Raw genomic sequence first — 18873 nt, 5'->3', positions numbered from 1 at the left:
GGTTTGTTTGGCTTCCATGTCCCAGGTCCCCTGAGGGAAGGCAAGGCAGGAACTCAGAGCAGGAACCTGGATGCGGGAACTGAAGCAGTGGCTACAGAAAGCACTGCTTACTAGCTCGCTCTCCATGCCTTGCTCATCCCACTTTTTTATAAAAGCCAATACCATTTGTCCAGGGCTGACACCTCCCACCCACAATAGGCTAAACCCCCTCCTACGTCAATCATTAACCAAGAAAGGTCTCTCTAGGTTTGCCCACAGGCTAATTGTGTGGGGGCAGGTTTTCAGTTGAGATTCTCTCTTCCCAAGTGATCGCAGCCTGTGTCAAGGTGATAAAAAACCCAACCAGTACAATTAAGTAAGCATATATTCATGCTTTCCTCGGTGTAGCATTCCCCATTTGTTGTATTCTACATTCAGTTGTCTCTGCGTTGTCCACATTTCTTGGAGGATGCATGTTCTATCTCACTGCCCTTCTTCATAGAACATGAATGAGCCAAAGGCAAGTTTTCTCAAGCACGTTTCAGTTGTGTAGGTAGTAGGAATGGAAACACGGCAGCAGAGGTTCAGAACCGTCAGCATCTTGGTAGCTCGAATGGCAGGTTCCCAGGGTGAGTAAACACGGCAGCACATATTTATTAAAAACACAGAGAGTGTGTCAGATACCCCTCTCAGCAGCCCGTGTGGAAGACAAGACCTCTCCCCTTTGGAGAACATCCCTTTTCCTCTAAGCTGTTAACACATCCACATCACGCTCCTCAGTCAGCTTTGCTTTCTTCAAAGGACCTACTCATGAAGGAAGAGCAGATTTACAAGGAGAAGGAGGAGGAGCTGGTTGGCAGTCTTCCACACCTTCAGGTAGCAGAAGATGACTTCATAGAAAAGAACAGGAACCTCAAGTCCCTCCACAACGATGTTTCAGGTGGGTATGAGGCTTTTGTCGACTGACTCCCATGCCCTCTGCTCTGCCTGCACAAAGCAGGCGACAATCTGTCATACACCCAAAGAGAAGTGAATCTAACTTGCTTGTAGCCATTAACTCTACTTTCTAGTTCATTTCATCTACTGTATATATTCCTCTTTTCCACACTAAGTGCTTTCTCCCCCACTCAGTGCTGCCTTCCTCCTCCCCTTCCTTCCTCCCTTCCCTCCTCCCCTGCCCTCCTCCCCTTATGTCCTCCCTTCCCTCCTGTCTCCCCCCTCCCCTGTCCTCCTCCTCCCTTCCCTCCTCCTTCTCTCTCCTTCCTGCAAGTAGATAGCCACCCCACCCACCACTTAACCTATCCCTAAGGCAGAGACAAATAAGACTTACCATAGATAGGAGCTTTCAGAAGATGTGAATTATGTCTGTAAGTGTGTATCTTCCGTACTCCATTACACAGCACAACATGTGTGCAGACAACCATGTATGTTCAAATAAAAAATAATCATTTCCTCCACAAAATAAGATGTGGCCACCTAACCTGCACCTAAGGTCCAGACTTCTTGACTCTTGCAGTCACTCAGGAAGTAGAAGGCCACTATCCAGGTGCTCTGTGCAGGCCTTTGAGCAGCTACCACTTCCAGACACCATGTCTTCTAGATGATGAAAGGACTGTGGGAATCAGAAGGATCCAGGGTAAAAGAAAGGACCAGAATGGGATCAATGAAAGAACACTCTTCTGGGGTAGGAGTGAAGCAGGTAGCAATAACCATAAAGATACAGATTAATACATCCTGTGTCCATAAGATCAACAGTAAAGCAAAGAAGTCATTAAAAATGAATAGTGACTATTTATAAGAAGGTAAATTTTCAAGAATGTATAAATATAATAGTAAGAGCCTGGACAGTTTGTCTGCCATTTCTGAGTTGAGTTTCTATTTCTTGTCTGATTTTCATCTGATCAACTCAGGTAGGATTTCACTTGATTCTTGTCCTTAGCGACTGTTTCTTAGGGACTTCAATCTCCCCCATCTACCCACCTCTCCTCTCAGTACAAAGAAGAAAGGGAAGGAAACACTGTCAGAATTAAAATAAGCAACACCTCCCAAGTTCTGAATCTTTTTCAAAGGACAAAGGGGGTTGAGGGATGAGGGAGGGGAGGGGAGGGGGACAACAGCAGCCAGGAAGGAGGAAGTGCTCAATGCCTTTCCAAGACAGCCCATAGGCACAGTTCTCACACAGTGCAGGGGGGGAGGGGGCTTAGTAAGATAGAGTGGGCAAGCCACCTGCGTACATCTTAGCTGCATCCTGAAACTTGACACTAATAGGTTTGGGGAAAGGATGAGGAGAGGGTAGAGGAGATAGAAGAAAGGGAATACACGCAGGAGAGGCGGTGGAAAAGTACATTAGAGAGGCCGACAGCTCTCTCTGTAGAAAGTGTGCCCATAAGCAGTGTTGTAGCTCAGGGCTGTGAAACCCCAGCCACAGGAAGGTTCACAAACAGCATTTAGGCTTCCAAGGCAAGCCCTCCCTCTGAGTTGTAGCTGAGTACTTTGCCTTGATGCTGGCAAAGAAATGGGACAGGGTGCTCCAGAGAAAAGGGACAGTGTTGCAGCAGGGTCCCTTTCCCCCCTTCCCCCTCTGAGGAGTGCTGAGAATGTCATGATTAAAAGCTGATTTCCATAAAAAGTCATCAGAAAGACATTAGGTAATGGAAGCTGTAGCAAAGGACTTTCCTCTTGATCAAGTGTGGCAAGAAAGAACACATGACAGTGACTGAAATTCATCACCTGAAGTTGACATTTTAAGAGATTTACTCAGGGACTGGAGAGCTGGCTCAGTGGTTAAGAGCACAGACTACTCTCAAAAAGGTCCCAGGTTCAACTCTCAGCACTCAGTCCCTGTGATGCATAACTGCCCATCACCTCCAGGGGATCCAATGCCCTCTTCTGGCCTCAGTGGGCGCAAACCCATACACAGACATACAAACAACCAATTAAAAATTTAAAAAAAAATGTTAAAAATATTTTTCAAAAGATTTACTCCCCCACAGTGCATTGCTCCACCCAGAGGGAGACCAAATGACTCTTGCCCTGAGGGAACCTAAGAGGTACTGACAATGGATGGATACCTCCCTCTAAAGTAGCCGGGGAGCAATGATATACATTTTACAATTGTTTTGTAGAGCTTGTTGTAAATTCATGATGCTGGCATGAAACACTCTAAGTAGGGAGTAATTTGTACATTGTTGTGAGGGTCTAAATAGTAAAAATTTGCTAAAGCAAAAGCCACAACTGCATGGCGAGATAAAAGGGAAGAGACCTATACCAATAGGTAGGAATGGAGAATGTGTTGACAGGAGTAAATACATGAAATCTTCCCATGTTATGCTAAGAAATGAGTAGAAATTTGTGAAAATAACCGCAACTTTATTAGCATGTCATTTAAGAAAACCGAGCTAAGTGGAAGACACAACTAAAGGGACACTTCTTTGAAAATGGTTGAGGGGCCTGGAGATATGGCCCAGTGATCAAAAGCATTTGGTACACAGTCATGAGGACCAGAGTTCAGATAACAGTACCTATGAGATAAGCTGGGCATCCTTCAAATACCAGAAACTCAGCTCTGATGTCATCTCTACCCGCCACATACCTTTGAGTACACTATGTGTGCATACTCCCTTTGTCTCTCACACATATGCATAAATAAAACAGACCTAAAAGGAACAAACAGATGAAGTGTTTGATTCTGAGGAGCCACACACAGGGACAGATGCACTGAGGAGCAACTAGCTGCCTTTTATTTTGGTAATAGTTCATCACAGTGTGACTATTAAAACTATGCGTGCCTTGCATTGATTAATGTTTTTTCAACTAAACTTTGTGGACAGTTATTTTTTTCTCTCTCTTGCTCTCTTCTCAAATAGCAAAGAAGCAAGAGGAGAAGCTATTGAACAGCTACATTTTCCGCTTTAAAAGGGACATCGCCAAATATACGGGAAACATGGTAAAGCATCATTGTGGTTTTCTGTCTCGTGCTATTTGCAGGGTCAGGGACTGGAGTCCAGACCTTGTCTATGCTAGTCAAGTGTTGCGCCACTGGAGCTATATCCACAGGCCATGGCTTTCTTAGGCAGGGTTTTCCTGTGCAGTCAATTCTCTGCCTAAACTCATGAACTCTCACCTTAGCCTCTGGAGTGCTGAGAAAAAAGGGTGCTACCACCCAGGGCCCCTGCCTCCTTTAAATTGAAATACTGCTGCAATGCAAACAATACTATTTACTCGGTTTTCCTGAAAGTTATTCTATCAACATCAATGTTTAAAATTGCAGTCAATGTAAACATGGAGGGAGAGAAGAGGGAGGCAGTTCTCCACTATTGTGATACATACCTGAGAGAAACAACTTAATGGAAGAAAGGCCTATTTGTTCTCAGAGGTCCCTGATTGGCTGGCTCCTCTTTTTTCTGAGCTGTCAATATGGAGGAAGCACATGGCTGAAGAAAGCCTTTCCCCTCATGGCCACCATGAGGCAAAAAAGGGACTGGGACCACTATGCCATTCAAAAGCACACCCCCAGGAACCCATTTCCTCCAGCCAGGCCTCGCCTTCCACAGTCCCAGCATCTCCAAATACTTTGTACCCATCAATGTACTAGATTTGCTAGGTGAGCACCCTCGTGGCCTAATTGTCTCTGAGATGCCGTCAGAGACATGCCAGAAGTGAGCTTTACACATCTAGGTACCGAAGCTCTCAGTCCCATCAGATTAACAAACAAAACTCAGAAGGCAGGGGCCTCTGGAACCTACTCAAGTATAATGGTAGAAAAAAAATTGTTGACCAATGAGGAGACCTAAGTGCTCTCATTCATAAGACGGGATCGACTCTACTCTTTGAGGATAAGTAAGCAGAGATTGTGGGAGGCAGAACAAAACAGGAGCACGTAATGAAAGGTTTACTATCTTTCAAAATATGAAAATATGTTATGTATAGTTTCATTATAAACTTTTTACATGGAGTTGGTTAATTGAACATGGAATTATATTTTGATATATCTGGATTTCAAACATGATTTTTAATATGCTATATGGGAAATATAAATAAGTACATTACAAGGAAGTATAATATACACACAAGCGCACACACATACACATGCTTGTGTGCACAGACACATTCCTTTTTCTTAATAAGATGCTTTGGGGAAAAAAAAAGATGCTCCTGGTGAGGATTGTATGATACAGAAAGACCACAGGGTTTATAATGATATAAAAACTAAGAACTGAATAGAGAATTCAGGAAGAAAAAAATATTCAATACGTGACTTTTTAAAAAAAGAATCAGGGTTAGTGACATAGATCAGTTGGAAGAGTGCTTGAGTGTGTGAGTCCCAGGTTCGGTCCTTAACACAGCAGTCTGATCTTGGCGACTCACAGTTGCAGTGTTAGCACTTGGGAGGTGGAGACAGGAATAGCAGAGGTCCAGAGTCACCTTCAGCTCCGTGGTGACTTCTGAAGCCAGCCTGAGACACTTCGCACCCTGTGACAAACACAAGCAAACAACAGATACGTTAACAAGTGAATAAATATCCATAGAGCAAATACTCCCTCCTTCTAGGAACATTAAATCTTCTTTTTGAAATCTCAGTGAATTCCTCCACTTTCTCCCCCACCTGGAGAGGCAATTGCTCATGGATCAAAGCATAGTCTACTTTGTCTCGGCTACTTTACGTAAGGTCCACACACAGCCCTCCCAGAGTCCACGAGTAAGTTTTCAGTAAGCAGCTTTTGGGATCTTCTGCGGAACCATTGTCACGGTCAGCTGGATGGATGAGGTTCTGGCTGTGACCTGGGCAGCCTAATGCTGGTGTCCTGCCCTTGGGACCCGAGGAGTTAACTGTGGCTTTTGTGTTTGGGCAGGACAATTTAAAGCAAGAATTAAAACAGCTACGAGAATGTGAAAGTAAAAAAACCCAAGAGAATTTTGAAATCCTAAAGAACTTAGAGAACAAAATCTATGTAAACGACCAAAAGACAACCCTTCTCATCCTGGAAAATAAAAAAATCAAAGAAGTAAGTTGAAGAGCACTTCACTTTTCTAATGGTTTTGGTTGGCTGCTTGGACCAGCAAGACTCGCGCTTCTCCTCACCAGAGAGTCCCACCAACTTCTCCACCAGACACCAGGTTTGCCCAGATCCAAACATTACATGTGAAGAATGATGCCATGCACATGGATGCTTGATCATGCAGCCCCGAGGTTCATTCTCACTGAGTTTAGAGCACTATTCCTCGGTCCGTGTGGTACTCCACTCCATGAGCATGGTGTTTATCTAGACAGTGCTATTAGTGGGGCTTTGGAGAATTTCTTTTGACTATTACCAAACCTGCTCCTAAATCCATTCGAATATAATTGTTTTAATAGACAGACATACTTCTGTTGGGTAGAGATCCTAACTGGAACTGCAAAGTCATTGGGTGTTACTTTCACTGAGGGAGGGTAAAGACCATGACCCAAACTCTGGTCAAATTATGCAAGTTTTATTTTCTGTAAGAAAAGACAGGGATATCTCTTCCTAAAGCAGGGTTTGAGAAAGTAGCACCTAGCATGGGAGAAGGTAGGGCTTAAATGTGTGTTCTCAAGAACTGGGAGATTTCCAGAGGAATTTTGGTTACATAGGAACTTGGCCGAACATTTCAAAATTATTTGGCAGAGCATCTTATCAGGGTCAAACTCCACAGGGTAGGGACCATGTCAAATTCCAGGAAAAGGTCAAAGCATGGTTAACCTGGGTTTTGCAGCAAGCAGAAATGAACTTGTCCTGACTTTATAAAAACATGGCTTCCATCTTTAAGAAGGATTCAGGCTGGCCCATCATTGGATGAGCATCTTCTGCAGTAGTGCAGAGTGCCAGGCTCCCAAAAGGCATCTCACTGAGTGCCCCTCCCACAAGCAATATGTGAAAGCCCTGACACACGCATCCTCACCTGTGTTGATGTCACCTTAAGAGATGAAAGTACAGGCTTCCTCTTGGATTAGTTTGACCAAGAGCAAGCCCAAATTTGGGTTCTGTACTTTTCTCCCTAGTGTCTTTTGTCAATGGGCGGTAGCCTGTCTCTAGCCAGTCTGTTGTGTGTGCCTGAGAAGTCCCTATTGCCTGTCCATTGTGTTTCTTTCTGGTCTGTGGATATTTATGTCCCTAACAAAGAACTTAACTGTGTTTATTGAACAGCACAGAAAACAGTGTGGGAAAGAGATGAAGATTTCTTTACGGACATCTTTAACAGACTTTTTCAAGAGAAGAAGTTGTTTTAGTGACCCAGAATAGCAGCCTAAACCTCAACAGGTGTTATCAACCCGTATCCACATGTTTCTTCCTGCATTTGTGGGCTATCTGCTTAGCTTACGGCTGCTTTTAACCTACTGGCTGATTTCAGAAAACAATTGTTACAACACACACATACACACAGATTATTCTAGATCAAGGGCATGGAAGTGTACCTAACTTAAGAGTAAAGCCATGCATTTACTTTGGGGTGTAAAAGCAGGTTGTGTAGGAAGTCCAAGGCACAGTGAAGCTGGTTTCATTGTTCTTTTAAAAGCAGGTTAAACTTAAACAGGCTGATTATACAGTGGGACAGCAGGTGGAGAACGTAGTTCCAAATGCTCTCAAGGCATTTAATTAGCATGGTGGACAGGCCTGGCAAATGGTTTGTCTTTTTGCATCAAGAGATATTTTCAGAAAATTTTATCATCCAACTGTGTCTTTTCAGTTCAGCCGTTCTGGTGAGTGTGTGGCCTGGTGTCCCATACATCTGCGTCCCCTTGACAACTAAAGAAATACCTATTCATATGTTGTTGGGCACTCAGATGGCCTCATCTGTAAAAGTTGCATTCAAGTTTTCTTTGCCTAGTTAAAAAATTAATCTGTCTGTACCATATCAACTGATAGTTCTACAGCAAATAAGTTCAAATCTCCATTTACGGACATTAACTTTTAGGAGTTATATTTCAAAAGAGTAAGGCTTTGCCTGCTTGTACTTCAAATTTACCCATTTAAAAAATTTAAGACTGTATGTCCAACAATTAAATCTATACTGATTTTAATGCTCAGAATTGTTGGATCCAATAGTTTTTACAACACAGGCATAATGCATAATTTCTGTATTTCATAATCTGTGACATGGCAGTAATATCAGAAATTTATACAATATTCCCTTGTTTGAAAGACGTGAGTTAGAATCTATCATGCATTGTATACACTGTCCTCGGTGTCTCACTGGGTGGATGCTGCTTCTTGTAATCTGAGAGCTATAAGAAAGTGTATTTTTAATGACTTTTTCCACTAAATCATAAAAACCTTGACATTAGGGTCTGCATCAATATTCCAAGAGCTGTGGGACTTGATTTCATTCGATGCTCACAATAACTTCAAAAGTCAGGTACTATATTATGTGCCTTTTAGATGAGAAAATACTCTAGGTTTGGTTGTTGTTTCAAGAATCGTTCATAGCTAGAGAAGAAAAAAAAAAATTTTTTTTTTCAGCAGAAGCCTGATAAGAGGAGTAACCTGGCCACCGCCTGATGCAGTGGCGTAAAGGAAACCCCTTCATCTCTCTGAGTGATTTATTTCTGTCTGATGAATGTCACCAATCTCACATACTTTGTATGGAAGAACTAAAGCAATGTAAGGACTAATGGTTTTCAGAAGGATGCACATACTATGGAGAGCTTTGCTCCCTACCCACCTCAGTAGCCTCCATACACACAACACAGCATTGTGCTGCCAGCCTTTGGCACAAACTTGGGAGAAATTTTATGCACTTGTTGAAGGGTCCTGCCCCTAGCCTTTCTTCCTAGAGAGACAATATCTAACATTTACTAAAAACATGAGAATTTCTAGTGCTACATTTTGTGCAAGGACCATTTTTCTTGTGGATATGAAGCATTCGGGCCGAAGGTCTTTTAACTTCTTCCTGGGTCAAGTCATACTCAGAGCACCATGTTTATTTGTTTGGCTGCGGAAATGGTAAGAAAGCAGGACCCTTTGTCTTCTCACTCGAGTGGAGGTAGACACAGTAGAACGGTGGGTGGCATCATAAAGCGCCGCTATACATTTGGTGAATGACTGCACAGACATGTCACTAGCTCAATGCACAGAGAGCAGGTGCTGAGAGCAGGTGCTGAGAGCAGGTGGTGCCTTTCATTCGCAGTATATTGCCTACCTGAAGAAGGAAATCCAAACATACAGACAAATGGCACAGAGGAATGTGCAGGACTCGAGTGACCTGTCTTGGCAGCTGATAGCTCAGCACAGTAAGTAATGCCTCGCCCTTTCCATACTATCATGTTCTCATTCAAATCAGTCTGGCTCATTTGCATATAATAAAATGCATCTATTTTAAGGTCAGTGAATCTTGAGGTATGTGGGTACCCTGGCTGTCACTGCCACCACCACAGCAAAGTGTAGACCGTGTTCACCATTGTATACCTTGTCACAGGTTAAGTCTGAATGCCCTTCATGGTCTCCTGGTTTGAGCTTGTGGTACTATAGGAGGGTTGTGAACCTTTGCGGGGTGGAGCCCGACTGATGAAGTAGGTCCTTAGGGCTTTAAGGGTTATAAGCATCCCTGATTCCAGCCTGCACTCTCTGCTTCCCAAGCTACCAAGATACATGGGGGTCTCTACCACACAGCCCCATCACCACAGACAGCTGCCCCGTTGTGCCACAGTGAACCAAGACCCTTCAAAACTATTGGCCTAAATCATTTCCTTCCTTAAGTTCTTTCTATCAGGTATTTATTTTGGCTACAAAAGTGACTACCACCTGTCCCATCCCAGCTGATCTATCACCTCACCTCCCGTCTCTGGAAACTATTCATCTGCCTTCTAACACTAATGATTAGACAAAAAGAAATAGCACTGTGTGTACACTTCTGTATCTGGCTTCTTTGTCCCCACAAAATGAATCTTGAAGATTCATTCATGAAGCCACGTGTCAGGCCTCATGCCTGTTATCCCAATACTTAGATGGCTGAAACAGAGAGACTGCTGTGAGTGAAGGACCAGCCTGGGCTACATAACAAGTTCCTGCTGTGAGTAAAGGACCAGCCTGGGCTACATAGCAAGTTCCTGCTGTGAGTGAAGGACCAGCCTGGGCTACACAGTAAGCTCCATGTCAGCCTGGACAAGAGTTTTAATCTGCCTCAAAACAACAACAAAAACTCCAGAGTCCACCTCTGTTCTTTCTCAAGCCATAAGCTGCCTCCCTTTGGTGCAGTGCAGCAGTATCAGCTATCCGTACTTCATCTGTTGCCCGGGGGAGGGATATTTGCCTCTTCTTCATTGGTCACAAGGGAAGCATCTACGGACATTCATTTAGAAGTGTTTTTCTGATTTTCCCCCTTAGGTAATACCTGGGAATGGGATGGCTGGCTTGCATGGTTATTGTTAGAGTAATTTTAAGAAAAGCCATCTGCATCAGCACAGAATGGTGGGATAGCATGGTTCCAATATGCCTTTCCCTGCGATGGCTATCAGTTCGTGTGGTTCCCAGCTATCTGAAAATCATCTTTGTTGAACTGTCTTGAACCACCAAACTATTCAGGCATAATCAATATCATAAAGTAGGGCTGGAGAGATGGCTCAGTAGTTAAGAGCACTTGCAGTTCTTTCAGAGGACCAGAGTCAGTTTCTAGCCACCCGTGTCACGCAGGTCACAGCTGCCTGTAACTCCAGCCTCACCACAGCTGATGCTCTCTCCTGGCCTCCTTGGGCTCCTGAACCTATATGTGACTTTCATACATACATACATACATATATACATACAAATAAATCTCTTAAAAAACAAATAAAGACCCAACAAATACCACAAAGTTATCAGCTTAGGGCAAAGAATTTACTTTGCTCATGAACTGGTAACATGATCAGAGCTTGGAGACACTGGCTGTTCTGTGGGGCAAGAACTCCACCCTCCAAAGACCCACCCATTCCCATGTCCAATATTGATGTAGTGTTCAAATGTGCCATGCGGAAACTGTTGGTCAGAACACAGCCTGGTGGTCTCTGCACATAACTGCTGGGCTCTAAGGGAAGCATCATGGGACCACAGTGGAAGCTGGTGGTACTGTCATGATCTAGCCTTGGAAGTCACGGTTCTATTCCCGCATGACTCTTGGGTTAAAGTAACTGTTCTAAAACAAGGGGTGGGCATCAGCACCAAGATGTAAGAGGCCTTCATGAGCAGGTGCAGAGTGGAGCCACCTTTGGGAGTTGTCAGCTGCTACATGTCCACTTAAGTTTTTTACCCACCACTTTGTGTTTTAGTGTTCTTATCATTGAGCTAAAGTATTCATACAGTCTGGGATTTATTTAGTTCTCTTGATTCAGTCTGAGGTTTGACTCAGGGTTTCCTATTAACTTTTTGCCATGAGGTCAAGATAAAATGGTATCTCTCTCTCTCTCTCTCTCTCTCTCTCTCTCTCTCTCGTTCACTCTCACTCTCTCACTCTCTTAGTTTTGGAAGTAGAAACTTCTAAATAAAAGACTTTTTAAACTTTTAACTATTAAAATACTAATATTGTTTTTGTAACCATTGTATTTTAAATATTTCAGGACAGTATTCAGATTTGCTGGTACTATTTCAGATCATAATTAAGGTGAGGATTGTTTCCTACATTATGTTGCATATGTGTTTCCAAAAGAGTTTACCTACCATTAAGAGTGTGTGTGTGTGTGTGTGTGTGTGTGTGTGTGTATGTTTGCATGTGCATGTAACTAGTATGTACTTAAGCATATAGGGACAGAATTGTGAGACTGGACAAGAATGTGTGGTGTCACCATCACATCCATTGTGTCAAATGCCACTACGAAATCTTAATCCTTCGGAAACTACCTTCTTATGCTACCACTTCCTTCCTTCCTTCTTTCTTTTCCCTCTCTTCTTCTCTTTCCTTCTTTGTTACTGAAAGCCCACACACAACACATCTGGTTTTGGGCCTGTGCTGTCTGATCTCACTTGCTGTTCGAACCCAGCCTCTGCATAGACCTGCAGTCTTTCAGCCATTACAGTATTTTGGCGGGAATGTACTGAGAATGTTATTCGTCTTATTGTCATTTCCATTCACACATCCCAAATGCCACCCCTTTAAGGAACTGGTGAGCACTGGACAAGACACTCTGCAAGAAATTAAGACTCTGATAGAGAAGCTAATACACAGGGACGAGAGAATCGAGTTCATTGGCGGCTGGTTACTGGGGAGCATCGAAAGGCTGCAACTGCTCATAGAAGAGGAGTTACCGCTCGACCTTCATAACCAGCACCTTGACAAGCCTGGTAATGTAGAGCTTCCTGCTGCCGTACAGCAGCTAGTGGCATGAAAATAAGGGGCTCCTTGGGGAACTGACCATCAAAGAAAGGACTAGGACGGTGCCCCCTGATACTGGGCACTCCACCAACCACAGCAATCACTTTGGGGTGGGTTTGTTGGAACACTTGGTCAGTTCTTTCTTTCACTTGAGGTAAGTTTCAAGAGAACTAAAATTTCTTCGTGACTAAAAAAAAAAAAAAAAAAAGATTATTTTTGAGACGGGCTCTTACTGTGGAGTCTAGCGTGCTGGTGAACTCGGGATCTTCCTGCCTGAACTCCCTGAGTGCTGGGATTATAGGCACAACCCAGCACACCTGACTCAGAAACGTTCTTTGTTTAAAGGGACATTTAATTCCTACATTCTGGAGTAACAGAGATGGCTCAGTGGATTAAAACACTTGTTGCCCTGCAGAGGACCTGGGTTTGATTCTCAGCACCCAAATAACGGCTCACAACCATCCTAACTCCAATGCCAGGCATCTCTTGCCCTCTTCTGACCTCCATGGCTACCAGGCACTTACATGGCATTAAGTACATGCATACAAAACATGCATACAAATAAAATTAAATACATTTAAAAGTGATAACTCCCTAAATTCTTAAACAGAAAAATAATCAAGTATAATTTCATCTCTTCTTCATATGCTGCAATTTGGCATTAAAAACACCAATTCTCTTTTCTGGAAAAAAAAAATAATCTAATGATGTCTTCTGGGCCTTTCTGAGCTGTAGGTGTCTAGCATACCCTATGACCTGTGCTTCACCCTCAAACCTGTGATTGTGTCACATTAGACTGTCCCCCAAACTCTATTCAAAATAGAGATGCGGTGAGAAATGGGGGTGGGGGAACTCTTGCTGGGTACAGCCTGGAACTCCTAGTGAAAGAGTAGCTTGGGCAGATGGGACGGTAGGGAACCAGATGGAAGGAGGAAGACCAGGATGACAGGGACAGCTGGAGTGCTGGAATGAAAGGCGCACCACCCACCAAGCATTCCCTTCTATATGGTTATTTGGGTTGAATAGTAATGGGGCGAACCATTAGATTATGAGTAAAGGTGGGCTGTAGAAAGTCAAATGTGATAAAAGTAATGTGAGGAAAAGTACTAGGTCTAAAAAACATGTCAGTACCAGGTACAACCTGTTTACTGAAGGCTTCACTGGGTAAGAAATGGTGTTTCGGCAGCTAGTGAGGGACGCCATGTGTCAGCCTTCTCCTCTGCTGAAAGCTGTTTATACTGTCCTGGGGGAGCCTGCCAAAACTCATTGCACACACGTAAGCCATCTTAGCTTGCTTGGCTACTCTTTGCATTTCCTGGCTAGGAACAACTATTGTACATAAAGCAAGTGACCAAGAGGTCACTTCTTCCTAAGTGTCACGTGGTTCACAACAAGGGCCCATTTGTCTCCTGGCTACATCAGGGCACTTACTCATCTGTAGCCAAAGGCTTGTGTGCTAAAATTTGGCTATAATGTGTGGGCATAAGAGGCTGCTTCACAGCAGGTGACTGATTTGCCTCGTGCTCTGGCAGGGGCGCAGTTTTGCCAGCTGCAGATAGTTTCTGTGAGTGTGTGATGTTTGGAATTCTGGGATGGTTTCAGAGGGTATACAAATGCTAGGGCAGGGCTGCTGTTGCTGGCTGGTTGATGGTTGGATGCTTTTGGTTGCTGTTTGTCAAGTAGTCCTGCACAAAGAAATGAAAAAAAGAAATTAGATATTCTGATGGCAAAGATCATACTTGCCCCAAAGGCCCTAATCAACAGGAAATAGTCCCCCCCTTTTTCTCTCCTATCTAGCTTTAAGAAGTTAATGGGGGGGGGAGAGGGAAAGAGAGAAAAAGGAACCCAAAAAGTACTGAACACTGGCTACAACAACATGGGTTGGAGACTGGTTTCTAGCCTTAGATCATAGATTGTAAAGCAACGAATGGGCTCCAAAAATCAACTCCCACTTAGGAAGCAAATATTAAAGATTTTGTTTACATTTATCTGTCAATAAGTAGATAAATATAAATTGCTAATATGTAAACTGAGGCTTATAACTCAAGGTCGGGGGTAAAATAAACTGGCGATCATCAGCCTCCATATTCTGTGGTTAAATGTTTTTCTAAGCAGGCCATAATGGCGCACACCTTTAATCCCAGCACTCAGGAGGAAGAGGCAGGCAGATCTCTCTCCGTGAGTTCAAGGCTAATCTGGACTACATAGTGAGTTCCAGGACAGCTAAGGCTACACAGAGAAACCCTGTCTTGAAAAAACTAATAATAAAAATAATTATTATTATTATTATTAATTAATAATAATATGTTGTTATCTGGAAAATCTATTTCCTACAGCAGAGGTCAGCAGCCAACCATCAGGGACCCAGGAAAACACTGAGTTCTATACTTCTGGATAGTTGAAAAAACTCCAAAGAATAATAGCATTTCATGATATTATTGCGTCCTATGATTCCATTTCCACGCCTGTGATTCCACAGAAACATAAGCATGTTCAGTCGTCTATTACACATGCCTGTGTTTTTACAGTATAAATGACTGAGTAACTGTGACACAGGCCGTGTGACCCACCCCACCCCAAGTCTTGAACATTCACCACCCGACTCTATGCAGAAACCACTGAGAATTGGCATGTTTGCATTGGTGTGCTTTTGTCCAGACACAGGAGAAAGGCTCTTTGGACAAAGCCTAAGGTCACACAGGTTCAGACAGGGAATATCAAGCCTGATATTTTTCTAGAACACACAGTGGTGAATATCCAATAAAATAAAATGAAAATTGTATTTTCATTGAGACTGAGAGGAATATTATGGAAGAATATGCTTATTACAGAGAGTTTTCAAAAGTCGGTAACAAAACAACAAAGTGAATAACAAACCTTCAATCTAAAGCACAGTACTTGGGGCTGGAGAAATGTCTCTGTGGTTAAAGGCACTTGCTGCTTTTGCAGCTGACCCGTATTTTGGTTCCCAGTACCCACATGGCAGCTCCCATCCATCTATAACTCCAGTTCCGGGGGAATCTGACACCTCCCTTTGGCTCCAGGCCTGCATGTGGTGCCTATACATACATGCAGGCAAACACTCATTCGTATAAAATAAAAGCAAAGGAACCCCTAAAGCAAAAGTGAGCTATACTAATTAGAGCCTAAGAAATGTTACAGTCAACAAGCATTTACTAACCGCGTATTCTGTGTCAAGCTCTAAGATACCTGGGTTACGACGGGGAATGAGAAACCGTCTGTCCAAATGGGACTCAGGGTCCAGTAGAGAGCTGGGCCTCTGACAAGGGCCAGATAGTACTTTTGGCACTGCCAGCCCCAATGTCTCTGTAGCAGTCACGTAGTTCTGTCTGGCATGACAGAATTGCCCGCTAGGCTGTAACTTGCCCACTGCAGACACAGGAGGAGAAGAATCGGGAATCGTTGAAATGCATATTGATTCCTGCGTATGCCGAAAGTGGAGCTTAGAAAGTGAGGGTGAATGTAAGCGGCAGCCGGGTTAAAGAGTCAGGAGCTAAGGGCTCTGAGATGATGGAAGCTGAGCGAGTTCTAGAGGCAGATCGCTGGCTTTCCGTACCTCCGCCCATCTCAACTCCCGGGGCATCTCAGCTCCCGGGGCACGGGCAGAATGTGGGCTTTAAAGCCAGGTGGGCTTGGACTCCTGCTGCTTTACCCCTTCCTCACTTTCCCCAGTTGTAAAGTAAGAAAGGCAACAAACAGGAGCTCCAAAACAGCAAGCCCGTATTGAGTGTTCCTCGGGTCTCTGGAATCTCGCACCGTGCGGGGGAAATGAGTACCATCCCCGGCTCACAGCCAGGTAGTCTCTTCTGAACTGCTGAAGCCCAGCAGCTCTCCGCTGCCTACTCTTGGACACAGTATATCAATACAGTCCTTCAGGTCTTGCCCCCCTCACACCCACTACCTTAGGTTTTTGTTTTTCTTTGTACTGAGTGCCCCTGGGCAAGAGAAGAGATGGTTAGAATTAAGAGAGTGGAGCCCCGGGGATAGGGCCCTTTCGCTGGATGCTGAAAGCACACAGGAATGCCAGAGGCAGGTGCAGATGTGATGAGCTGGCAGAGAGCGCCAAGTACAATTGGAAGGAAGAATGAGTAGTGGGCCAGAATATGCTAAATGCCAGAATTCACCTGAAAACCCAATTATCTTTTTACCTTTCCTGTTTTATAAGCAAAAGTGTAAGGACATAGACCTAAACCAAACAGTAGCAGTACAGGCTACTTTTAAGTTATTAACAATATTTTTGGGCCAAGGAGATGGCTCAGTGGATAAAGGTCTGAGCTTGACACCTCAGTCCAATTCTTAGGACCTATATATACCCTACCAGGTGTCCACTGAGCTACATATGTGTTGTGACACGTGTGCTATACCCACTGCCCCCCCCACAACATGCATGTGCAGGGTCACATCACACTACACACACACACACACACACACACACACACACACACACACACACACGAGAGAGACAGAGAGAGAGAGAGAGAAGAGAGAGGTACAACTTTTTAAAGAACTTTTTCACTATTTTTCCTTAATTTCTAATCAGAATGAAAACAAATCAAATTTAAATATACTCACTATCCCTTTCCTTGTATTTATTTTTATTTTTAAATCAGCATGCCGTTTGCATACATAATGAGTTTGGGCTAAACCTCCTTATCCATCGGTGTGCTCCTCCCTCCTGTCTCCAAGACCTGCCCCAACTTGTGTCCTTCTCTGCTCACCAATCTGTGCACCTCAAACCAAACCAAATGGGTCCCAGGGAAAAACTAAGCTCCAGATAAGGAAGACCCTTAGGACAGTGCTTCTCAGACACTCCACCTTGAGGTTCAAAGAAAAGGGTGCACCCTGAGGCTGCTGGGTGCCCAGGGGTGAGGTCAGGCATGTCTTGTTTAAATCTCTACGTGGCTCCAGTGAGCAGCCACGTCTTATAAACTGATAGTTTTGGATAAACATGTTAAACTCAGCAATAAAATCCAAACTAAGAAAACATTTTGCCTTTCAAAGTACTCAGGGCTGAATAGCAAAGTTATTTCTAAAGCCCACAGCAGTAAAAACTGCACTGTGCCTTGAGTCCCTCGGACAAGGCAAAAGATGAGCTAGGATGAGAGCTAACTTACATTGTTTTCTAAATTTATTTATGTATTATTTTGGTTTTTTGAGGCAGGGCTTCTCTGTGTAGCCCTGGCTGTCCTGTAGCCCTGGCTGTCCTAAAACTTTTCTCTGTATACCAGGCTGGCCTTGAACTCACAGTGATTCCCCCTGCCTTTGCCTCCTGAGTACTGGGATTTATTTTCCATATTTTTAATAAACACATTTTATCAAACTATTTACTAACATGAGCAAGCAGCATGGCTATGATATTGATAACTTCATTTCTATGAAAGCAGACTGTAAAATGTACATATTATGTATCCCTGGCAATCTCTGCCTTTGGAGAACTGCAATTTTTTTTTTTTTTTTCTAGAACAGGACACAGGAAGGTAACTGTCAAACAGCTTCAAATGCAGTGGGTTCAGAGGTGGTCCATCAGACAAGTAACCTCTCATGTGTGCACTGTTAGCCACTTGAAGATACTTGGAGGAACTCAGCCTTTTAATGAATATTAATAACCACAAAGCCTGTGTAAGATACAAATAGAGTTAAAAAATTTTTTCTTACAGGAAAGAAGCGAAGGAATGGCAAAACGGTCCATTTCGCCCTAACTACTCACGATGGGATAACATTAACCTGCAAAAAGCTTAAGGAAACAGCCCAGAAACTACCACAGCTGCGCAGGCGATGTGAGTGCACCCAAGCTCATCTCCTTGCAGCACTAATGGAAGTCTCCAGAGCTGCCATGGAGGAGAGGGGGTAGATAACCTTGCAAACACTACAAACGGCCACATGCAGCCACATGATGTCACTTCCATGGCTGAGGCACGAGTCTCAAAGCCTGCAGAGTATTGACATGACAGCTTACCTTGTGGTTACAAGATCCTAACTCAAATGTCATGACCTGGAAAAAAGTCTCAGGATCAATAAGATGTGGCCTACATATCTTGTTTTAAGCAGTGAAATATGAGACAGGAGATGGTGTATTTGTTTATTCGATGGACAAAAGAAATACGAATCTCAATACTTAACATTTTTAATTACTTCTATCATCACCATGGCAATATGAGCTGTCAGAACAGCAAGTTATTTTACAGTTAAACTCTTTGTTGTTTTCTTCTTTACAGGAACAATAACCTGAACATGTCTTCAAGCAAACTGTCTACAAACAGAAAGCTCATTACATAAATTATGCTTTATTTTTGTACTATTACTAAAATACTGTATTGGTGAAAATAAATAGACATTGACGAAGACATCCTTTGCTTCTGTTTTTGCCATCACACATTTACCTTTGTAACTCAGATAAAAAGCCAGATGCCCAGAGAACGGGAGGACTAGTGATGCCACAGCAAAGGCGTTCAGAACAAACTTGAGGAAGGTGTTTCACAAGAAGCTGGGAGGCACCCATTAGCACAGATGCACAGAAATGTGGCTGTGCTCCAAAGAGTGGCTAAAACTGCCTGCCTGGGCTTCTAGCATGATTAT

The 18873-nt window shown here is 43.5% G+C and overlaps 1 protein-coding gene across 1 annotated transcript in view; it reads left to right on the top strand.

The window, feature by feature from the left end:
- The window catches only part of Ccdc175 (coiled-coil domain containing 175), a 57330-nt gene extending 39182 nt beyond the window's left edge, over positions 1-18148 (top strand). The window contains exons 14-20 of the mRNA XM_051146607.1: positions 781-919; positions 3846-3925; positions 5832-5984; positions 9124-9226; positions 11525-11568; positions 12062-12245; positions 17955-18148. Coding sequence (XP_051002564.1) covers positions 781-919; positions 3846-3925; positions 5832-5984; positions 9124-9226; positions 11525-11568; positions 12062-12245; positions 17955-18148 — 897 coding nt within the window. The remainder of the gene's footprint in view (positions 1-780; positions 920-3845; positions 3926-5831; positions 5985-9123; positions 9227-11524; positions 11569-12061; positions 12246-17954) is intronic.
- The last annotated feature ends 725 nt before the right edge of the window (positions 18149-18873 follow it).

This window comes from Acomys russatus, chromosome 1, assembly GCF_903995435.1.
Source record: "Acomys russatus chromosome 1, mAcoRus1.1, whole genome shotgun sequence".
In the NCBI taxonomy this organism is placed as follows: domain Eukaryota; kingdom Metazoa; phylum Chordata; class Mammalia; order Rodentia; family Muridae; genus Acomys; species Acomys russatus.
Note: the sequence above shows the minus strand (reverse complement) of the source record. Positions and strands in the feature narration are given on the sequence as shown.